General features: G+C 39.2%; 1 protein-coding gene across 2 annotated transcripts; it reads left to right on the top strand.

The window, feature by feature from the left end:
- Positions 1-1863: 1863 nt before the first annotated feature.
- Positions 1864-18399, top strand: LOC131245719 (uncharacterized). Of its 2 annotated transcripts, none has more exons than XR_009170957.1 (13): positions 1864-1974; positions 2994-3214; positions 4297-4373; positions 4572-4731; positions 4973-4997; positions 5594-5683; positions 7545-7716; positions 12246-12319; positions 15272-15341; positions 15549-15625; positions 16284-16417; positions 16557-16630; positions 18075-18139. XR_009170957.1 is itself a non-coding variant. In XM_058245365.1 (13 exons), exons 2-13 carry the CDS (start codon positions 2995-2997, stop codon positions 18158-18160), a joined length of 1254 nt encoding a protein of 417 aa, XP_058101348.1. In that variant the 5' UTR covers positions 1864-1974; position 2994; the 3' UTR covers positions 18161-18399. The 2 variants fall into 2 exon arrangements, 1 of the variants encoding a protein (XP_058101348.1); XM_058245365.1 differs by having other exon boundaries at positions 15549-15620; positions 18075-18399.
- The last annotated feature ends 620 nt before the right edge of the window (positions 18400-19019 follow it).

Here is a 19019-nt window from a genome sequence, read left to right as displayed (position 1 = left end):
TTTAAATTCGTATTGGGGCGAAACCTACTCAGTTCGGATCGAGCCGGGTTGGAACGAGTCGAGTCGTCCCGTGCCCAGCTCTAAATTCCCACGCTAGAGAAAGTGACCTCGTAGTTTACCTTCTGGAAGCAATCGTTTTCCTCCCATGATCATGGATCAAGAGATTTCCGACGCCCAAACGCGTGTACACGGCAGCTCATCTACACACCACACGTCCCATCGTTGCCCATAGGTGCGAGATCCAAGCCATTAGATGGACATATACGTTATACCATTATGTAGTTGCCCTGACCAAAAATCAGATCTGTCCATTGGTCAAGTGGACCACAGTTCAGAAGACAAATGTATGGCTGTGAGAAAACTAGCCAAAGTTTTGTAACCGTCGATCTGTTTATAATATAGGAAACGACCTGCTGAGGGGACCATGCTTATTTTTGGGACAGAACTTCTGGAAAGTTGGGCCCACCTCATGGATGTTTTGGATTTTGCACCTATCTACCACCCTGACACATGTGGGGGCGTGTGTATGAACTCTCTTATACACGCGTGTGGGTTAGCAAAGTTCATAAACCAATTTTGAGAGAAGCGATCTGCGTCCAACCCCAACCAGGACGGACTCGGTCCTGGTGGGGGCTCTGTGGGGCCCACCGTGATGTATGAGTTTTATCCATGCCGTCCCTCTATTTTAACATATCATCTTTAAGGCATTAACCCATAAGGAAGAAGACCTAATGCTTCAAGTGGGCTATACCACAGGAAGCAGCTGTGATAATGAATGCTTGATGTTTATTTTCCATCCAACATGTTCATAAGGTCCATGTATGAAAAACAAACATCATCTAGATCAAAAACTTACGTGACCCCGAAGAAGTTTTCAACGGTAAGTGTTCCATCCCCACTGTTTCCTATGATGTGGTCCACTTGAGCTTTAGATCTACCTCATTTTTGAGTTCATATTGTTAAAATGATCTGAAAAAATGAATGGACAGGGTGGATAAAATAAATAAATTACAGTGGCCCCCACAGATCTCCTGCCATGACCGAGTCGGTCCTGGCAGGGGTAACACGCAATCCACGTCCAAATTTGAGTGTGAAAGTAGACCATCCATGCCGCCGAAACAGTGGACATACCATCGAAGACTTTTATGATTATCCATCCGAGGATATGTAAGATGTACTCGGGCGGAGAGCTTCAGTGCTAGATACCGTCGGTCTGATGGGCCTCACTTTTTTTTATGAGAATGTCCAAAGTTGGACGATTATAAACCTTTGACTACCAGCCACACAGTTAAGAAGCTAGGACAGCAGTTCAAATTCAGCATGAAAAAAAGGCCAAAGATTGAACGGCTAGGATCTTCTAAGCTGGGATACTGGTGGGTCCATCAGAACAATTGTCTGGATCCTTGAACCTGAGGCCCACGACCAGACTAATTTATTCCATGTGGAAATGATTGATGGAAGAGAATGAAATGGTTCAATGAACCATGCTGTTGATATGATGGGCCATACTCTAAATGGACCATCCATCAGAAGTTATGGACCGTTGTTGTACTTTTCTTCTTATCAATCTGTTCTCCATGAATCAGAAAGGATATAATATATCATAACAAAGGTATTTCCACCATGGTGGGAGCAACAGAATCAACGGTCTGGATTATCAAACGATGGCCCTCGGTTGTGTGAATTGAAAACGAGCGTGCGAAGACGCGTGTCGCGCATGCTACTACTATTCCACTTACTTTCAAAATGGTCCAACTAAAGAGGGAAAATTCAGAGGCGTGTGTGAGAGTCACTGAGACTGGGACTCTCTCTCTCTCTCTCTCTCTCTCTCTCTCTCTCTCTCTCTATATATATATATATATATATTCTGAGGCTTGTGTGAGAGACTGAGTCTCTCTCTCTCTCTCTCTCTCCTTTTATTATTTCATCTTACACTCGTACTCTTCATTTTTCTCCTTTAACCCAGAAGGAAATGTGAGTAGTTTTCTTTTCTTAAGTGGCCTAGAAAGCATTTTTTTCTTTCTGAGAATACTATAGAAAAGTGATATTTTGAGTTGTGTTATGTTTTTAGATTAATCTGCACTTTGTTTTGGATAGTTTTAGTATTATTTCAATTCCCAAAATGGAAAATGTATGTATGGAAATTAATCAGGGTGGGTGTAGATATCAGTCCCAACTGCTACTTGAAAATGTAATTCCATTTGAATAATTCCTGTGTGTATCTGAACTGGGTTTCTTATTTTGAATAAGATGCATCGACTACGCCGTGTGTCAATGTCATGGGTTCTTCTATTTCTCTTCCTTCACTACGAAATTCTAATTTTTTGGGCTGCGTTTGGTTGATCGAATCTCAAGTGAGATTTCGCTCCCGTCCAGTAGTTAAGGATTGGCCCACACATTCCCATTTCAAAGCCAATTTGAAAATGCATGGAATTGGGAATGAGCTTTGGTCAACATTACAAATTGAAATGGCCTCAGCTCCAGTTTGCTCTTCTCCTCTCTATTGGGTTGAATTGTTGCAATTCATTCGATGTAACTTTTAAACATGTCATTAATTACATTTGTGCATCTTCATGTTTTAGAATTCTCCTTTCTAATTGTCCTCTAAAGAAGGGGTTAAAAGAAAACTTATTTTCTATGTGCTTGAATGCTTGATTTTGAATTATATATTCATTACATTAATTCCAGAAGGAAAGAGGAAATAAGTAGCAAGCTGCTGCATGTTGACTGTTCTTATTCTTCAAGGCCCTCTTCAGTAGATGCTGAAAAAGGAATTATCTCATTTTAGTTAACAGTAATGATGTATTAGAGAACTTGACCTCCAATACATAACTAGTTCATGTCAATATTAGAGATTAAGATCTCTAATACATAATTACCCTCAACTAAAATGAGTTGAACTCATTTTTAGGCATCTACCAAACATGGCCTAAGTACTTTGAGGGAAAATGCGTAAAGGCAATTGATTTGTTCTTCCATGTCTTGGATTGCAGAATGGTTGGGTCTACAGAGGCTGTAGATAATAATGTGGGGGCTTTGGAGGTGATTCCATTGGAAGAATCTGTATCAGCAGAACGGAAGCATGTGAATTATTTGTTGGAAAGGAGAACTTCACTCCGTGCTCGCTATGCATATGGGTTTATCTTCCTATTGATCAATCTAGTGGCTTGGTTTGTCCGGGATTATGGGCACAAGTTTCTCTACAGGCTCTCTTGTAAGCTATATCCTATTCATTATATAGAAAATTTGAAGGGGAGCTAATTGATACTATGGTAGAATACAACACTTGATACATAGACACTAAAAATTTGTACACGTGGAATACACAAAGGGCGTGTTTGGTTTTCCAATTTCCTATGTAATGCAAAGTAAATGAGCCATCATTATCAATTCAAGGTGTTTGTTTGAACAAGAATTACTGCTCGTAAATCAAGAGTCAAACACATGGTAATGTAAAGGAAATGTGTAATGATTATAAATTACTTTACCTATTTCCAGACGACATTTGCATTTGACCACCGATTCTTATGTTTGGTTTATGCGTGGTAAAATTGTAATGGTGACACTTTTATATTACTTTAATGTCTACATTGATTCCGCTGTTTGGATTTGAGAATTTCACAGTAATGCCATGAAAACGTGCACTGATTACAAATTCTTTTACTTGTCTCCTAAATACATCTGCATTTGACCGACAATTCCTATTTTGGTTTGGCCGTGGTAAAATCATAATAATGACACATTTCCTTTACATTACTGTGCTAATTGGCGAAACAAACAGACCCGAAGTCATATTAAACTAAGTAAATTGTGAAACCCACCATCGCTAAGTCACAATCTCAAACTCAGATTGGTTGAACAATCCTACCTTCTGATTCATTAATAATTGTTTGTTGATATAGGATCATTGAATATTCTTCATTTTTAACTGTCCAACAAATGTCTACGACATAAGGTGATTGCTCTACCGAGCTCATGTTAGATTTTTTACTCTAATATTGTTTTATTTCAAGCCAATTAAATCATTTACTTGTAGATTTAATCCTTCACATTTTTTCCATCTTTTTTGTTCCCTTTGTTTTTTTTTTTTTTTTTTTTGGTGAAAGGTGGATGGTACAACCAGGCATTTTATTGAAAGAAAATCAATGAAAAACACATATCCTTGATCCATAATTATTATTTTTCCATCTTGTGTGCTGTTTTCATCCAAACTGTTGGTTGGAAATCTTGAGATCCTAATTTTACGTATATGCTTGGAGCTGTACTAATTCAGCTTATTATAATTTTTGTTTGCAGACCTAAAAGCTTGTGGAAGGGATGGAAAGGATTGTTTTTATGTGGAGGGAGTGCTTCGTGTGAGTTTGGGGTGTTTTGTATCTTTCAGTTAACAACTTAAGCTTCTTCCTGTATTTATGAAGGATTTTCATATTAGCCGTATATGTGTATGCACACTCGCAGTCACACACACACACACATTACTATTAAAGCCAATACGGTGGGCAAGGCTTCTATGGTGCTTTATTTTTTCTTTTCCTCTGTTTAAGATCATATCCCCTTGACAAAAGGTTCAGATATTTTTCTTGTTTATGTTTTTCACGACATTTAGATCCAGTAAGCTTTACGAATCCAGCAATTCATGGCATTCTAGATGGTGGGCCTCGAAGTTCTTCATATTGATTATATTGATGGTGGTTCCATTCTTCATCCCTGTGGACTTCATTCGACTATACGGTATGCATAACTGAGCAGCAGTCATACAAAGTTTACCTGCTGATTTTTTCCCCCTCCATTCAAGTAAAAACTGCAGTAAAACTACCATTGAGAAGTTCATGGGTTATCTCAACATTGAGAGTACATAGCCTGGTGGCACGAAGCCTTATTTGACAATGAAGATAATAAATTCGAGCCCCCGATTTCCATGCCATAAGAATTACAATGATGGAAATAACAACTGTGTAACCTTTGCTTGCAGGTGAAGTTGCTCGTATTGGTGCAGGGTAATATTCATAATCCTTCTATTACATGCTGCTATTTACCTTTGTTCCTTGTGTATATTGATCTATTTTATATGTGTTTTATATGTGTAAAGATAAGTTTAGTTCATTGGAAAGATCTCCTTGGAGAATTCATGATTATTTTTCTTCACCTGTCTTTTCTAAAGGAAAATTCATATAGTTCTGAAACTTTGATAGCACTCAAGAATGCGTGATGATGTAGCTGTTTGCTTCAATTTTAGTAATAGGAAAATGAGACCTTCTGACTCTGATTTCCACGTGAAAGTGGTCTTCTCCCTATTTGCCAAAAAAAATGCATAAAATTGCAAAAAGTGGATAGAAAAGTATCACTGAGAAAGAGGCCTGCTCCCTTTCTCTACTCTCGTGCATAAGTAACCACGTGATTTTGATAGAAATGAAAAGGAAAAACATCATGAGACTCCAGGTTTCTTTCACTTCTTTTTTTTTTTTTCGCATTTTCAGTTTCACAAATAAACCATGAAAAATTAGATAAACCTTTTTCTCATTTTCTAATTCCTATCCTTGATATCCTTTGAAAGATGTGATGATGATGGAACATTTTCCCTTTCATTATGTAGGATTTTTCTTCTTCTCCAACTCATTAGTGTGATTCACTTCATCACATGGTGGAATAACTATTGGATGCCAGAAGCAAAATTGAAGAAAAGGTATGAAGGCCATTCTTTGCATGATATTGTACTTTTTAAATTTTCTACTGCTAGTTATTTATTTATTTATTTATTATTATTTTTTTCTATGAATTATTTGTAACCTATATTCTCATATATGCTTATAATAATACTTGAGTTATACTTGAATCGATGTTGGTGTTTTAGATAGCATAAATGTGCCATTTACACTTATTTATGGTCAAATATTCATGTAAGGTACCCAACGGGGTTTAGGCAAGCTGCCGGCACCGTGGGTTTGCTCCCTATAGGCATGGGTTTGACTCCCCTCCCCGGCATTACCCAATGCACGTGGTTGTGGGTGATTGCGTGCATCCTCAGGGAATAGTCTTGCCTCAAAAAGGGGCGGGGACACCCTGTGTTGTCAAAAAAAATATCTCACAAGGTTAAGTGGTGGAGTTTGATTAATTAGCTTTGACCTATACAAGGAAAATGTTCCAAGTGAATATGCAAATACGAATATTCTCTTGTACATTTTGTTTGATGTGTATCAGTGTAGGCCTGAAAAGCCAATGATACATTTATAGGTTGATGGACCTCGTTGTTTCATGACCACTTAGTTCAATGGAACTTAAGCATTATATATTATGTGAGTTATGGGGTTCCTATATGGAATCCCTCTTGTGGATCTATGGGAAGAGAGTGAAGTAGACACAATGGCTGTGATGGCTAAGGCAGAGTTGTGGCACCACGGTTCTTGAGTAACCTAAATTTCATAACCACTCCATCAGTTTTGGGCAACCCAGGATCAGCCAAAAGGAAAGAAAGCCAGCATAAAGAAGACCTCTTGTTTCCCTTCTTCTGAGTGCCATACAGCTTTTAACTAAATAGGTCCTCCTTCGAGCTTGGCATGATCCACCCCAGCCTGAATAGGTCGCAGAATTTCCACCACACCTGCATAGTGAAGGAGAAATGCATGAAAATCAATTGTTTCAGCATCCCTTTGGCACCCATTTTGGATGATCTCTTCCTATTCCTCAAGTGGTCAATTATCAACACCTTACTTTTACTTTGTGCCACAGAAATGCCAAAACACGAGGGGACCTCGAATATTTTCATAAACAATGGATGAGATATGGGGCCCCAGATGAAAGAGGACAAGAGAACGGAGTAGAATGATTTGATGGAAAATGGCCCCAGGTGCTCACAATTCCACACTAACCTGTCCCAGCCTGACAAGGAGATGCTTTAGCTATATAACTAGAATTCTTTTTGCATGTTATCAGGGGAAAAAAATGTAGAAATTGGTTTCCAGTTCAATAGAGGAATGGTTCCAACAGAAGAGACCATTCTAAGAATCAAGGTTGTTCAAAAGGTCAGAAATGTCATGAACCAATGTTGTTTAAAAGGTTTGATATTTTCCACAATAATTTTAAAAGGTCAGAAATGGCTACCCCCACAGGAAGCATTCTATGAATCCTACTCTGATGTAACTTGAGGGAAGGTTTAAGTTTCTGTAATGGCATTTGGCTGTCATAACTCATATCAATTTACAATACTGCCTACAACGTTTGGAATTCTGTTGTTTACTAAAGATACAGGTAGTCTGACTTTCAAAGCCATGTGTTATATCTTGGATGATAACAGTGTTTGGTTTATAACGGTGTTCATGGTAATTAAAAAAGAAAAGGAAAAGGGTTGCTGCAATATAAGCACATTCAGTATTCTCTACATCATCCCTTTCATAGTTGCTTTCTCTTGAGACTTAAAGTTGCTTTTGACACAGGACCTGGATGTTCTCTGTGATCAACATATTTGCATGCCATCTTGCATTGGCTTATTTTCTTAGAAGTACCTGATGGTGAAGTGGCTGATTTATCAATTTTTCCATCATTTGCAGCTGCTTGCTTGGGCTACTAATGTCAACCATTTTCTATATTGCTTCTGTATGTGGAATTGTGTGGATGTATTTGTTGTATGCTCGGGACCCATCATGCTCTCTCAACATATTTTTCATCACATGGACTGTAATCTTACTCCTAGTTATGATGCTTGTATCATTACACTCCAAGGTATGCTCTCAATCTTCTAGTCTAGTTGTTGTCATTAAGGAATTATAAGTTCTCATACATTTGGTGGTGTGTTTTTTTATGTTGACTTTACAAGTTTTACTTGAAGATGAATCAGATGAAATACTGTGAATTGTCAACTCCTTTGTTCAAGACGACCCACTTTTTTTTCTTCTTTTTACCAATAGGTGACTGCGATTTTACCCGTTCTTTTGGCTTTTGTGCTTGTGCAACTGAAAAGTAGGCTACTCGGATTTACGAAGCAGCTTGTATCCTTAAAAATGAAAAATCTTCTTCCTTGAAACCAGCTGAATTAAGTGGACTGCAGCGAGGGTTTTTCTGGTACTTGTTAGAGGCATGTTATGTTTATTCTTGAAGGGCCTGTTGGATAGGGTGCAAAATGTTTTCCCTGATGGAAATGAAAAGGATTTTCCCTAGTGGAATGGTTTCACCTGATTGGGAATAAGGGTACCTTGCCTAGGTATCTACCAGGGTTACATTATCTAACATGGGGGAAACAACTTGCCGTGCATGAAATCCACCCCATCTATCAGGTATACCACCCCTTCTTTGGCCTTGCTCCCAAAAAATAGGCTGATTCAACACTCAGGTAAGCCACTCCATAAAAATACACCTGAAAACCCGTAAATTCACGTGGTATGACCTGCCCGAGTTTGGAATACTGTGATTTTTTAGTAATTCTTTCATCCTGATGAGATACAACAGATTTGGGTGGATTTCCACACTTTTGCATGTCAATCCAAACAAATGAAAGGGAAATGAAAATACATTTCCTCAGCAAATGCTGCACAAACTGAACAGCTGGAAGGGAAATGGAAATCCAATAGTTTTACCCAGGTAATCATGATCTTAGTTTTACCTTCCCTTTCCATTCCCCTCTTGGATTTACCCTATCCAAACAGGCCTTAATGGTACTAGTTTTATTTTCATTAGTAAATGGGACTGGGTCCTAAGTTAACAGATGCTTAATTGGAAATCAGTTCCTTCCATTAGGCTTAGCCAATGCATGAAAATCAGAAATGTCGTTGTCACAGTTTTAGGAATTAACAAAATTTTCCTTCAGTTCAAATTCCTTTGTCAATAGTGGAAAGGAAAGTATTTCCTCATGCATTTCACTTTGATAGACCTTCTATTTTTTCTGATACAGCAAAACACCCCCTGGATTATTTATTTATTTGTTAACTTGAGAATGTTCCAAAATTTTCTTAATTTTACTTGTCATTGTTACCTCGGTAAATAAAATAATAAGTCCTTAGGGCCTGTTCGGATTCATAAAGAGCATGAGAAAGGAAATAGTGTTTCTTGGGAAACCTCATTTTAGGGAAATTGTGGGAAAGGAAAAATTGTTTTCCATGTTCGCTTTTTAACAAGATTTTCATCAAAACTTAGGATTTATTTTCATGTTTATTGTCTAGAAAAACAAAAAAAAATAAAAAATAAATAAAAATAAAAAAATCTTCAAATTTTTTTCTAGGTAGTCACTAGCATGTGTCAGATTAGCACATGTGGCGCGTGTGAGATGCTTAGAGATGAACAATGGCACATGTGGCATACACAACATTGAAATTGCGCGTGCCCACGAGCTATGCGTACGGAAGCTTGGCGGAGCTAAGGAATGAATGACTATATCCTAGAGAGAGGATGAATAGGACCACTTAAAATTTTGCCAATTAAAACATAATTGCTTACTTAAAGTAATTTACCAATTAAACTAAGCAAGGCAATTAACACTAAGGCTTCCAAGCCAAAGTGGGTCCAATCACATAGACTACAATAGTTATGCCTATTCAAGCAATTAGTCTATTATTGATAGTGAGCTTGTATTTGCATTACAAGTTAAGTGCCTAGCATATAATCTAATTCAAGCATTCAAATGATTTAACTGATCAAACACATAAGCATAAGTTAAACATGTACACAATTCATAATCGTAAACACAAGTATATATAGTGGTTTGGTTTCCCTACTCCACTCCCGGCGAACGCACTCTCTTCGAGTGTACTGGTATTCACTATTGAAGGTTTTTCAACAGGTTCACCTCCAACCTTTATAGCCCTACACAAGGATCTAAGTCTTACACAAGAAGCTAATGTACACTCCTGTCGAAAGCTCCCTCGGGGAGTTAGTTGGTTTTCTATTGGCTAACTAACAACGTTGGTCCTAGTCCAAGGACCTACATTTACTCCCGCCGGAGACTCACTCGGAGACTAACATGTACGTAACTGTGTCCAGTGAATTCGGCCCTACATAAGAGCCTAGGTCCTACACAAGAACCTATCGAGTTTGGGTTATAAACTCTTACTCTCAATCCTACAAAAGAAAATAGAGTATGAACTCTAAATTGACAACCTTAATTGTCAGATGAGCCCCGTTGGCGCACTTTCTTGGGTTGCTTGACCGATGCTCTCTCGTGCTTTAATTAGCTCTCCTTGTACTCCCCTGATTGTTAAAGTCAGTCTTCTTCCACTTCCTTGAATTGGCTACCTTGCAATTGATGCTCCAATGAGGCCACTAAGGTAATGGGAGGGGTTTGATTGAATCTCCTACAACTAAAGGCTTAGTTGGTTTCCAAATGGGGATTCACCTACATGGGCATTCTAGAGATTTGAAAGACAAAGGTTTTCCTATTGAATTGGTGTCTATCCCCTAAAGGATGCAAGGAAATAAGACTATATTCCTAAGGAACTTGGAATGCTCATTAGAGTGATTAAACACATGCAATATGACTTGAATTCTTTTGGGTGAGAGCCTAGAAGTGTTGGAAAGTATTGGGATACACTAAGGCTTCAAATTCACTAAAAAACCATCATTTTGTCCAAGGCCCGTATGCTCCTTCTAAAGGAATCGAGTTCCAATGGTAAAAAAAAAAGAAAAAAGAGGCAAAAATCAACTGGTTCAATTGATCGATCAAACTCCCCTTCAATTGATCGACCGATGCATCATTCAATCGCTATAGTTCTATCTTATACCAAAAGCTTGCTAGACAATTTGAGGCACCTTCAATCGATCAGACAGGTCTATCGATCAATCGACTGAAATAATTTCTATAGAAACTTGCTGGACAATTTCGACTCTGGTCGATTGATCAAGCAAGTCCATCGATCGATCGGATGTTCAATCCATGGCCCCTGAAAGACTGTTGTTTTGGGCAATTTGTTTTTATAGCAGCCTTGCACCTCTTTTAGCCTTATTATGTTCCAATTTTGGCTTCTATGGCTATGGATTATCAAACAAGGTTTACCTATAAAATTTAGGATCATCTAGACGCTAAGGGTTGTTTTGGGTCAAGGTTAAGGTCACCAAGGCACCTTAAATACATGTTCTTCACTTCCTTGATGCTCCGGTCTTCATGTGTCTTCAGTCTTTAGCTTATGAGGGCTCAACCGAGTCACTGACACACCGACGCGCGTGATTGATAAACAAGGTGCATAAATAAGTGCACTAACAGGCATATGTGAGCAGTTGAAGCTGAATTGTGGCACGTGTGGTATATGTGAGGTACTTGAAGTTGTACAGTGGCACATGTGACACAAGACATGCATTGGTACATTTGACATGTGGGCACTAAAGCTAGATGACAGTACTTGTACACATTGGCACCATTTACACATGGCATATTTGAGGATTGAAGATGGACAATGGCACGTGTGGCACATTAGCGCATGTGGGGCACAAGTAGGATGAATCGTGGTACATGTGGAAGAATGACACATGTAGCGTGCAAGAGAAGATGGATAGTGACACATGTGGCACATTGACACATGTGGGACACAAGAGAAGATGGATGGTGGCAAATGTGGCATAGTGGCATGCATGCAGTATGATCAAAGATGGACAATGTCTCATCTGGCACCTTGGCACATGTGGCACATTTGAGTTTTAACCCTTGAGAAACCCATTTTCCTTCTATTGTGGGAAAAAACATTTCTTAGGGGTAGAGGTGGGAAAATAAATTTGTTTATTTTCCAACAAAGATAGAAAGTGGGAAATTGGGAAATGCTGTTTCCCACAATTTCCTACAAAGAAACAAAGGAAAGTGAGTTTCATGGGAAACACCATTTCCTTTCCCATGCTTTCTAGGAATCCAAACAGGCCCCTAGATCAATCTTCTGTGTGAATGTCATTGATTGCACAACAATGTTACCTATTAACATAAAATTCTGATGTAATGATTTGTGAAGTTTAGTGTATGGTAAATAAAATAATGAGTCCTTAGGTCAATCTTCTGTGTGAATGCCGTTGATTGCACGGCAATGTTACCTATTAACATAAAATTCTAATGTAATGATTTGTGAAGTTTAGTGTATGCTGTCTATTTCTACAGGGTCAGATAATATGTTAAAATGTCTTGTATCGGTACATGCAAATTCCAAATCATGACAGTGTTGTATGATTCCTATAAATCATGATAAAGTAGCTATATTGTCCACATGCTTCTTCCAAGTTATCGGTTTGTAGTAAATGTTTGGTGGTATATATTTAATACGTGGTTATTCACATGCTTAGAGCAGGTCAATCGAGGTCTTTTATCTTCAGGGATTATGGGTTCATACGTCGTGTTCCTTTGTTGGTCTGCTATTAGAAGGTTCAAATTTCTCACTTTGTAGACTGATCCCATTGATTTAATTTCATATGCCTTGTAGAAAAGCAGTTCATTTACTGTCCTCATCAAGTATTACTTTCTACTCACTTCATGCAAAGTTGATTTCTAACACTTGAATGTTTATTCATAATTTCATACTGAAGCTTTAGTGCTTCTGGTTTATTTGATCCAATATTGAAATCAATTTAAAAATTAAATTTTGGCATAAAAGCTATATTTTTTTCGAAAGCTCAAATCAAGGACCAGATGCACATGAAAGTCTACTGTGGTGAAACAAGTGAGCAAGGAACATGGCATTTAGCATGTTTATCTAGTTTAATGGGAAGTTCACTTCTCTACCATTTCTGTTTAGAGGGGTCATGGGGTCCTGATGCATTATGTAGGTTTTAATTCACTCAGTCCAAACAAGTGGAGCACATGGTTTGGTGATTCAGACTGTTGACTGAATGGACCCAAACATGGATTGACCGTTCCCAAAGAATCTCGCCAATTGGAAGATTCTTACTGTTCGATCTATGGCCTATAAATAGAAGAAAAAGAAACGATACAGCTATGGTTTGGAAAAACTGCCAAAGATTGGATGGGTAGATGGATAGGATCTTCCTGTATGGGAGATTTTTGCCACATTCCCTATCCAAAGTGGGGATAATCAGGTCAACAATCTAGATCATGGAACCATGTGCTCCACTCATACAGACAGATTGTGTGTACCAGCCCACTACAGTACTTGATGCATGCCGATCTTATAATTCATTTTTCCGCTTGGTTACTTGTGTCTGTCACTGATCATGGATCCATCAATGAAAATTCATCTGTGGATGACCACCAATGGACCAAAAATGATGAGGTACAAGCATAACCAATGTTCTAATCCACCTAAAGACTATACAGTTCAATCTTATCCAGGAATGTGTTGGGATTTGTGTTGCGGAATCACACAGATATGGATCTAGGATAGCAATCCAAGAGCACCAAGCAAACATAAGAGAACACAAAGATTTAACGTGGAAAACCCTTTCGGGAAAAAACCATAGCACAAAGTGACAGAATTCCACTATGAAAATAGAAATTACAAAGAGAAAGGACTTACCCGATTCGAATTACCTCGAATCTCACCCTTGCTACACCCTTTAGAAACCCTAAAACCCTTTTAGGAACCCTTGGAACCCCTTTAGAAAGTCTTAGCATACATGAGAATGGCCCTAGGGACTCCTATTTATATATGGGGAAACCCCACTTACGCACCTCTCTAAAAACCGCCTCAAATTTACGAAGTCTGCGCACAGACCGCACACCGTCTGCGTAACTCTCGACTAATCGAGCCTGGGTTTCGACTGGTCGAGCCTATCCCTCGACTAGCCGAGCGTCCCGAAAATCCCAAATACATCGTTGCTGGACTTCGAGTCGAACTGTCTTCGACCAGTCGAAGGGACCTTCGACTAGTCGAGCCAGTCCCTCGACTGGTCGAGCATCTCGGTGAACCAAGATTTAAGACATCTGTTTTACAACAAAATGCACCACACTAATTTGTAAATCTAGAGGAGCTAGATTATGCCCATTGTCGAGGTAGTCCAATTTCCTCATTTGCAGGGCAGCAGAATTAAACTGCAAGGTCTGACCAGCTTAATCATCAATTCTTTTGAGAGTTCTACCAAGTACACATGGATCTGGTTGCAGCCACATACACCAACCAGGTACGTGCACGAGACATCCAATCCTTGAATCACGTGGCCTCTGCTATGTAGTTGAGTATTGCCTGATTCTTTTCTTTTTTGGACAATTCCATCTATGTGGTAGGCCCACCAAATTCATATAGCCCAACAATCATGTTTGAGGTTGGTGCATGTGGCCATGTATCGAGATGTGTGTGTGGGGGCGTTGGATGTGGAACAGAGAGTGCTGAATCTCGATCTGGAACAGAGGGGCGTTGGATCTAGATCTGGATCGAAACAGAGGAGCGTTGGATCTGGAACAGAGGGGCGCTGGATCTGGATCTGGACGAGCAGAAGGGCAGGAGCACTAGATCAAACGAGCAGAGGGGCCGATGCGCTGGATCGAACGAGCAGAGGGGCCAGACGAGCTCAGGTGCGCCGGATCTGGACGAGCAGAGGGTCAGGAGCGCTGGATTTGGACGAGCAGGGGCTGGAAAACGCAGGGGAGCAGAGGGGCAAAGGGGTCGGACGAGCAGAGGCGGTCGCATCTGACAGGTGGTGCTAGTTTTGGATTAGTGAAGCTCTGATACCATGAAAACCAAGAGGAGCTGAAAGCTTTTCTGTATTTGAGACAACCCAATGGGGTTGAATATATAGAGATTACAACCATCTATACAAGGAAAACAATAAACTCAGAATCCTCTACCTATGGAAATAAACTATACAAGGTATACTAGTTATACAAGGTATGTGAGTTGTCTAACAAGTGGAATTCTCTGATAGAGAGATGAACTAATGAACTGCTATTTATTACCTCTTCAGGTTCTATACTAGTAAGTGTAAGATTCTGAAGAACTCTCTTCATGATAAAGTACAAGCTTCACATAAAAAGCTTATCACCCCCAAATCTCATACTCTAGGGCTAACAATTAATAATAAAGAAATATTGGTATTATTAATGTAGATTGATATTATTAGTGTTCTTAAATATCAATTTTGGAGGGCAACTTGCTTGGGGACTGAAACTGCTACAACTCACCCCAATGCTGTTAGAATCAGCGAACATCTTGGGCAGGTGACTCATTTTGTCCTACCCACATACTAAGTGGTTCCGGGCTACATTTAAAGCCTTGGTATTATATATTTGATTTCCTTATCATATGATTCATGCATATTCACAGCCTTTGATCATTTCCAATTCTTTTCAAGGTTCAAAGTATGCTGCCCAGGATTTAAGCATCTAAAACATTCACTGTTCTGATTATAATGCATGGGTTTGCAGTGAACCCGTCATTGAGAAGTGCAGCCCGCAGAATAAAATGGCTGGAAATGGTGATTGGACTGCTGTAATTGTAAGCTAGACATTAACACTCATTTCTTTTCTGGCTGTATCATTTGAGTGAGGATGGAGAGTATATAGTTTATGCAATTCCTAGTCTCCTGTTATGTTGCTTCATTCGCTTGCATGGATATACTCTCGAGTCATGTAATCTTTAATTAGATATCTGAATAACCCTTTAGTATAGCTTGTAATATTATTTTAACATTGTTGCTTCCAGAGCTTCCTTATAGCTATTTGTGCGATTGTTATGGCGACTTTTTCTACTGGGATTGATTCAGAATCCTTTAAGGTGAAGTGGGCATTTCTTGTAATCTTACCTTTCTTCAGTTGTATGATCATCTGTGATAATATTCCAAGGAAATTTTCTTGGATTATTAACTTTTAGGGACTATATGAGGTGGAGCTAGAAAACCCAGTATCCCTTCTCTGCCAGTCAAAAAATGCAAGAATCTGTCCTTCTTCTTTGTTCTCACTGCATTAAATGCAGTTGATGGGAGGTGACCTTGGGAGATCCATGGTTTTCCTCATTCCAAAATGGGATCTTATATTCTTAGGGCATGTTTGTATATGTGGATTTTGTGGATAATGTAATGATTATTTCCATGGTCGCTATAGAAAGTAGGATTCCAAAAATGGAGTGCCTGTTTGGATAGGAAGTGGAATCCTCAAGTTCATTAGACGATTTCACCTTGTTTCCTGTGCCAAAGAAATCCACATATCCAAACAGCCCATCTGTCTGGTCAGTGGAAAGCGCCAGTTCTGCATTGATTCCGTGTATCCAAACACACCCTTAAGATGAATTTGGCGTCCCACCACGCATAATACTTGCCAAGAATTAAAAAGAAAAAAGAAAAGAAAATCCAGTCATTAGATCATGCTGTTACCAATAGCTAAAAAGTGCACTATAATGGATTAGCAAGTTGACAAGGAGTGTTGCTGATATGCTGTCCAGTTTCGCAAGGATGAAGTTCAATCACAAGATGACATCCCTTATAAATATGGTTTCTTCCATATCGTTTTCTCAATGGGAGCCATGTACTTTGCAATGTTATTCATCAGCTGGAACTTAGACCATTCAACCAGGAGGTAAGAAATCAGGTTTTTAAATGCATGCCATTCTCTTCTGATCTTTGGGCCTTCAAACCTTATGCAATGGTGTTGCATCTCATTTATGTTGGTATAGGAATTTTAACAATGAGTGTACTTATGCATGTGTAACTATCAGGTGGAGCATTGATGTTGGCTGGGCTAGTACATGGGTTAAAATTGTCAATGAGTGGTTTGCGGCTGCCATATACTGTAAGTCATAAATATTTGAACTTTTTTATCCTTCAAAAAAGATATTCAAACTTTTTCCTGAAGATTATTATGAAATGGATTAGATGGTATGCATTTCTTCTTGTTTATCAATATAAACCTGACCATTCCATCACTTCAAACAGGGAATATCACTATACTGCTGGAAATGATCTTTATTGAATGGCTTAAATGGTCACAATAATAGCAGGCTGTCTGCATTGCTTTATCTAGTTTCCTCAGATGGGTTGGGACCCTACTCATTAGGGCTCTCAATTAGCCAGTTTGGTTCGTGGGGTTCCAGGCCTAACCAGCCATGGGTTGGACATGTGCCTCATTTTTAGGCCTGTGCTGGGTCTGGTCCTAAATTTAACACTAGATAACAAAAGGTTGGACATGGGCCAATGTTTGGCACATTTGCTTCTTAGACCCAGCCCAAGCCCAGCTTCAGTTCCATTTATGGTTATAATGGCTGACAATGGCCCACCTAGACCTGGCCCATTGAACACCCTACTAATCATGTTGCTTCTACCTTGTGTTATTCTCATTGTGTATCATTTGCTGCTTACCATGGTTCAAAAACTATAAGATGGGACCCAACTAGCTAGCTAGATGCTGAGCAGAGTCAGCAACTGAACAACTCTATTCTTCTATTTTTGTTCCCATTTCATTTAGGAATAGATTCGATAGTTACGTAAAAATAACAAATTAATTAAAATCCAGCAAAGCATTCCCAAATCAACCAAGTCATTCTGAGTCAAGACTTCTTTATCTTCTTGGACACTCTATGCCCAGTCAACTCAAATGAGTCATGAACATGCTACTAAGTATTCAAACCATGTCGCGGCAATTGTCGAGCTCAATTTTGAATTGTAGGTGTCAGGCCTACCTGGATGGGCCTATTCACAGTTTTGCTTCTGCTCAGGTCAGGCCTGATGAGTTACTTGTCCTGCACATTTTAGAGTTCGGTGAAGTTTCAAAAACTCCAACACTTGACTCAAAACATCCACTGAGTCCATTTGAAAGTCGCTAGTGAGCTGGAATCAGTCAAGTCTCGGCAGGACTCGTTGAATCAGCTTGCTGACTTGGTTGATTCGACGTGAATCATTGAGATTGAAACTGATTCACTTGGTTTAATGAAACCCAAACATAACCACATTCTTTCCAGTAAAACCAAACGTCATAACCACAGCACTAGAGGTAGCTTCCTTGCTTATTCCATCATCATTATCATCATCTAACCCTTATCCCAGCTAGTTGTGGTTTGCATTCCATGCGTATTCCATGTATATTATGTAGTTCAAATGTCTGCAGCTGTTTTAAAATGCTTCTTATTTAATTATTAAATACCCAATTGAATCAAGTGAACACTCCATCCACTCCAGATGGACATCTAGTTTAGTCGAGTTTTCTGGTTTTGAACTATGGTTTCTTTGTGACCGTGCAGTGTGGACACTGATCTCGCCAGTTATTCGGAGGGCCAAAATAATGGATGCTGAAGAACCTGTACAGAATACACAAGGTTCCACTTGACAAATTCGGTACAATGTTTCAATCCGAGCTCTAGCAGTAGCCACTTCAATTCACATATCCAATTGCACCTCCCACATTTTTTATTTCTTTTGTTGTTGGTGTTGTTGTTGTTGTTGTTGTTGTTGTATGAGAACATCAATGGTTGCCAACGGGCCCCTTAGCGCTTCTTGTATGAGTTTTCGGAGTTAGAACAAGATAGTCATGATTACAAATACCAGTAGGCTGTCATTTTTCCTCTTTGTGACAAACAAGAACAAGAATATTTGGAATTCTTTAGTCAGGGAATGGTTATACACTCGAATGTATGGTAGTTACCATACACTCAATTGTCCATTACATGCGGCCCAACATGTTAGGCCTAAAATCTCAAAATCCAGCCTAATCCATAACTTAGGTGGACCACACCAAAGAGAACAATGGAGGACATTGGGAGAGGGATGCTTATCATAGAAACTTTTGGATGGAATGTCCATGTTTTTATTTGTCATCCAACCTATTTGTCAGGTGTGGGCACCCGCCAGGATGGATTAGGTAGGCCACAAAAATTGAGTTTATAGGTTTTAGGCATGACTGTACATTCTTCCATGGTGTGTCCCACATGAGTTATATCATGATGATTCTTAGTATGTACGGTGAAAATGAGGCGAGCAAGATACGCACATCAGGGGTGGACAACTCAAATATGTATGGTAATTACCATACATTTGAACTAACTTATACAATAATGGTAATAGTGGCCGTAACAGCCAGCCTTATGGTTGTCATGATATGGGCAGCCCTGTAATTGTCGGAGTTGTTTTTAAAGGAAAAAATGTATCGGCCTCATGTCGCCCTTATTCGCCCATGACATGCCCACATC

This window comes from Magnolia sinica, chromosome 5 (assembly GCF_029962835.1).
Source record: "Magnolia sinica isolate HGM2019 chromosome 5, MsV1, whole genome shotgun sequence".
NCBI lineage: Eukaryota > Viridiplantae > Streptophyta > Magnoliopsida > Magnoliales > Magnoliaceae > Magnolia > Magnolia sinica.
The sequence above is the reverse complement of the archived record's forward strand: the minus strand, read 5'-3'. Positions and strand labels throughout refer to the sequence as shown.

Bases quoted from the DNA above. Each gene is read 5' to 3' on its own strand.
- LOC131245719 (XM_058245365.1), top strand. From the start codon at position 2,995: ATGGTTGGGTCTACAGAGGCTGTAGATAATAATGTGGGGGCTTTGGAG. The intron at 5,684-7,544 runs GTATGAAGGCCA...CATCATTTGCAG, and splicing joins GAAGCAAAATTGAAGAAAAG to CTGCTTGCTTGGGCTACTAA. The intron at 16,418-16,556 runs GTAAGAAATCAG...TGTAACTATCAG, and splicing joins TTAGACCATTCAACCAGGAG to GTGGAGCATTGATGTTGGCT.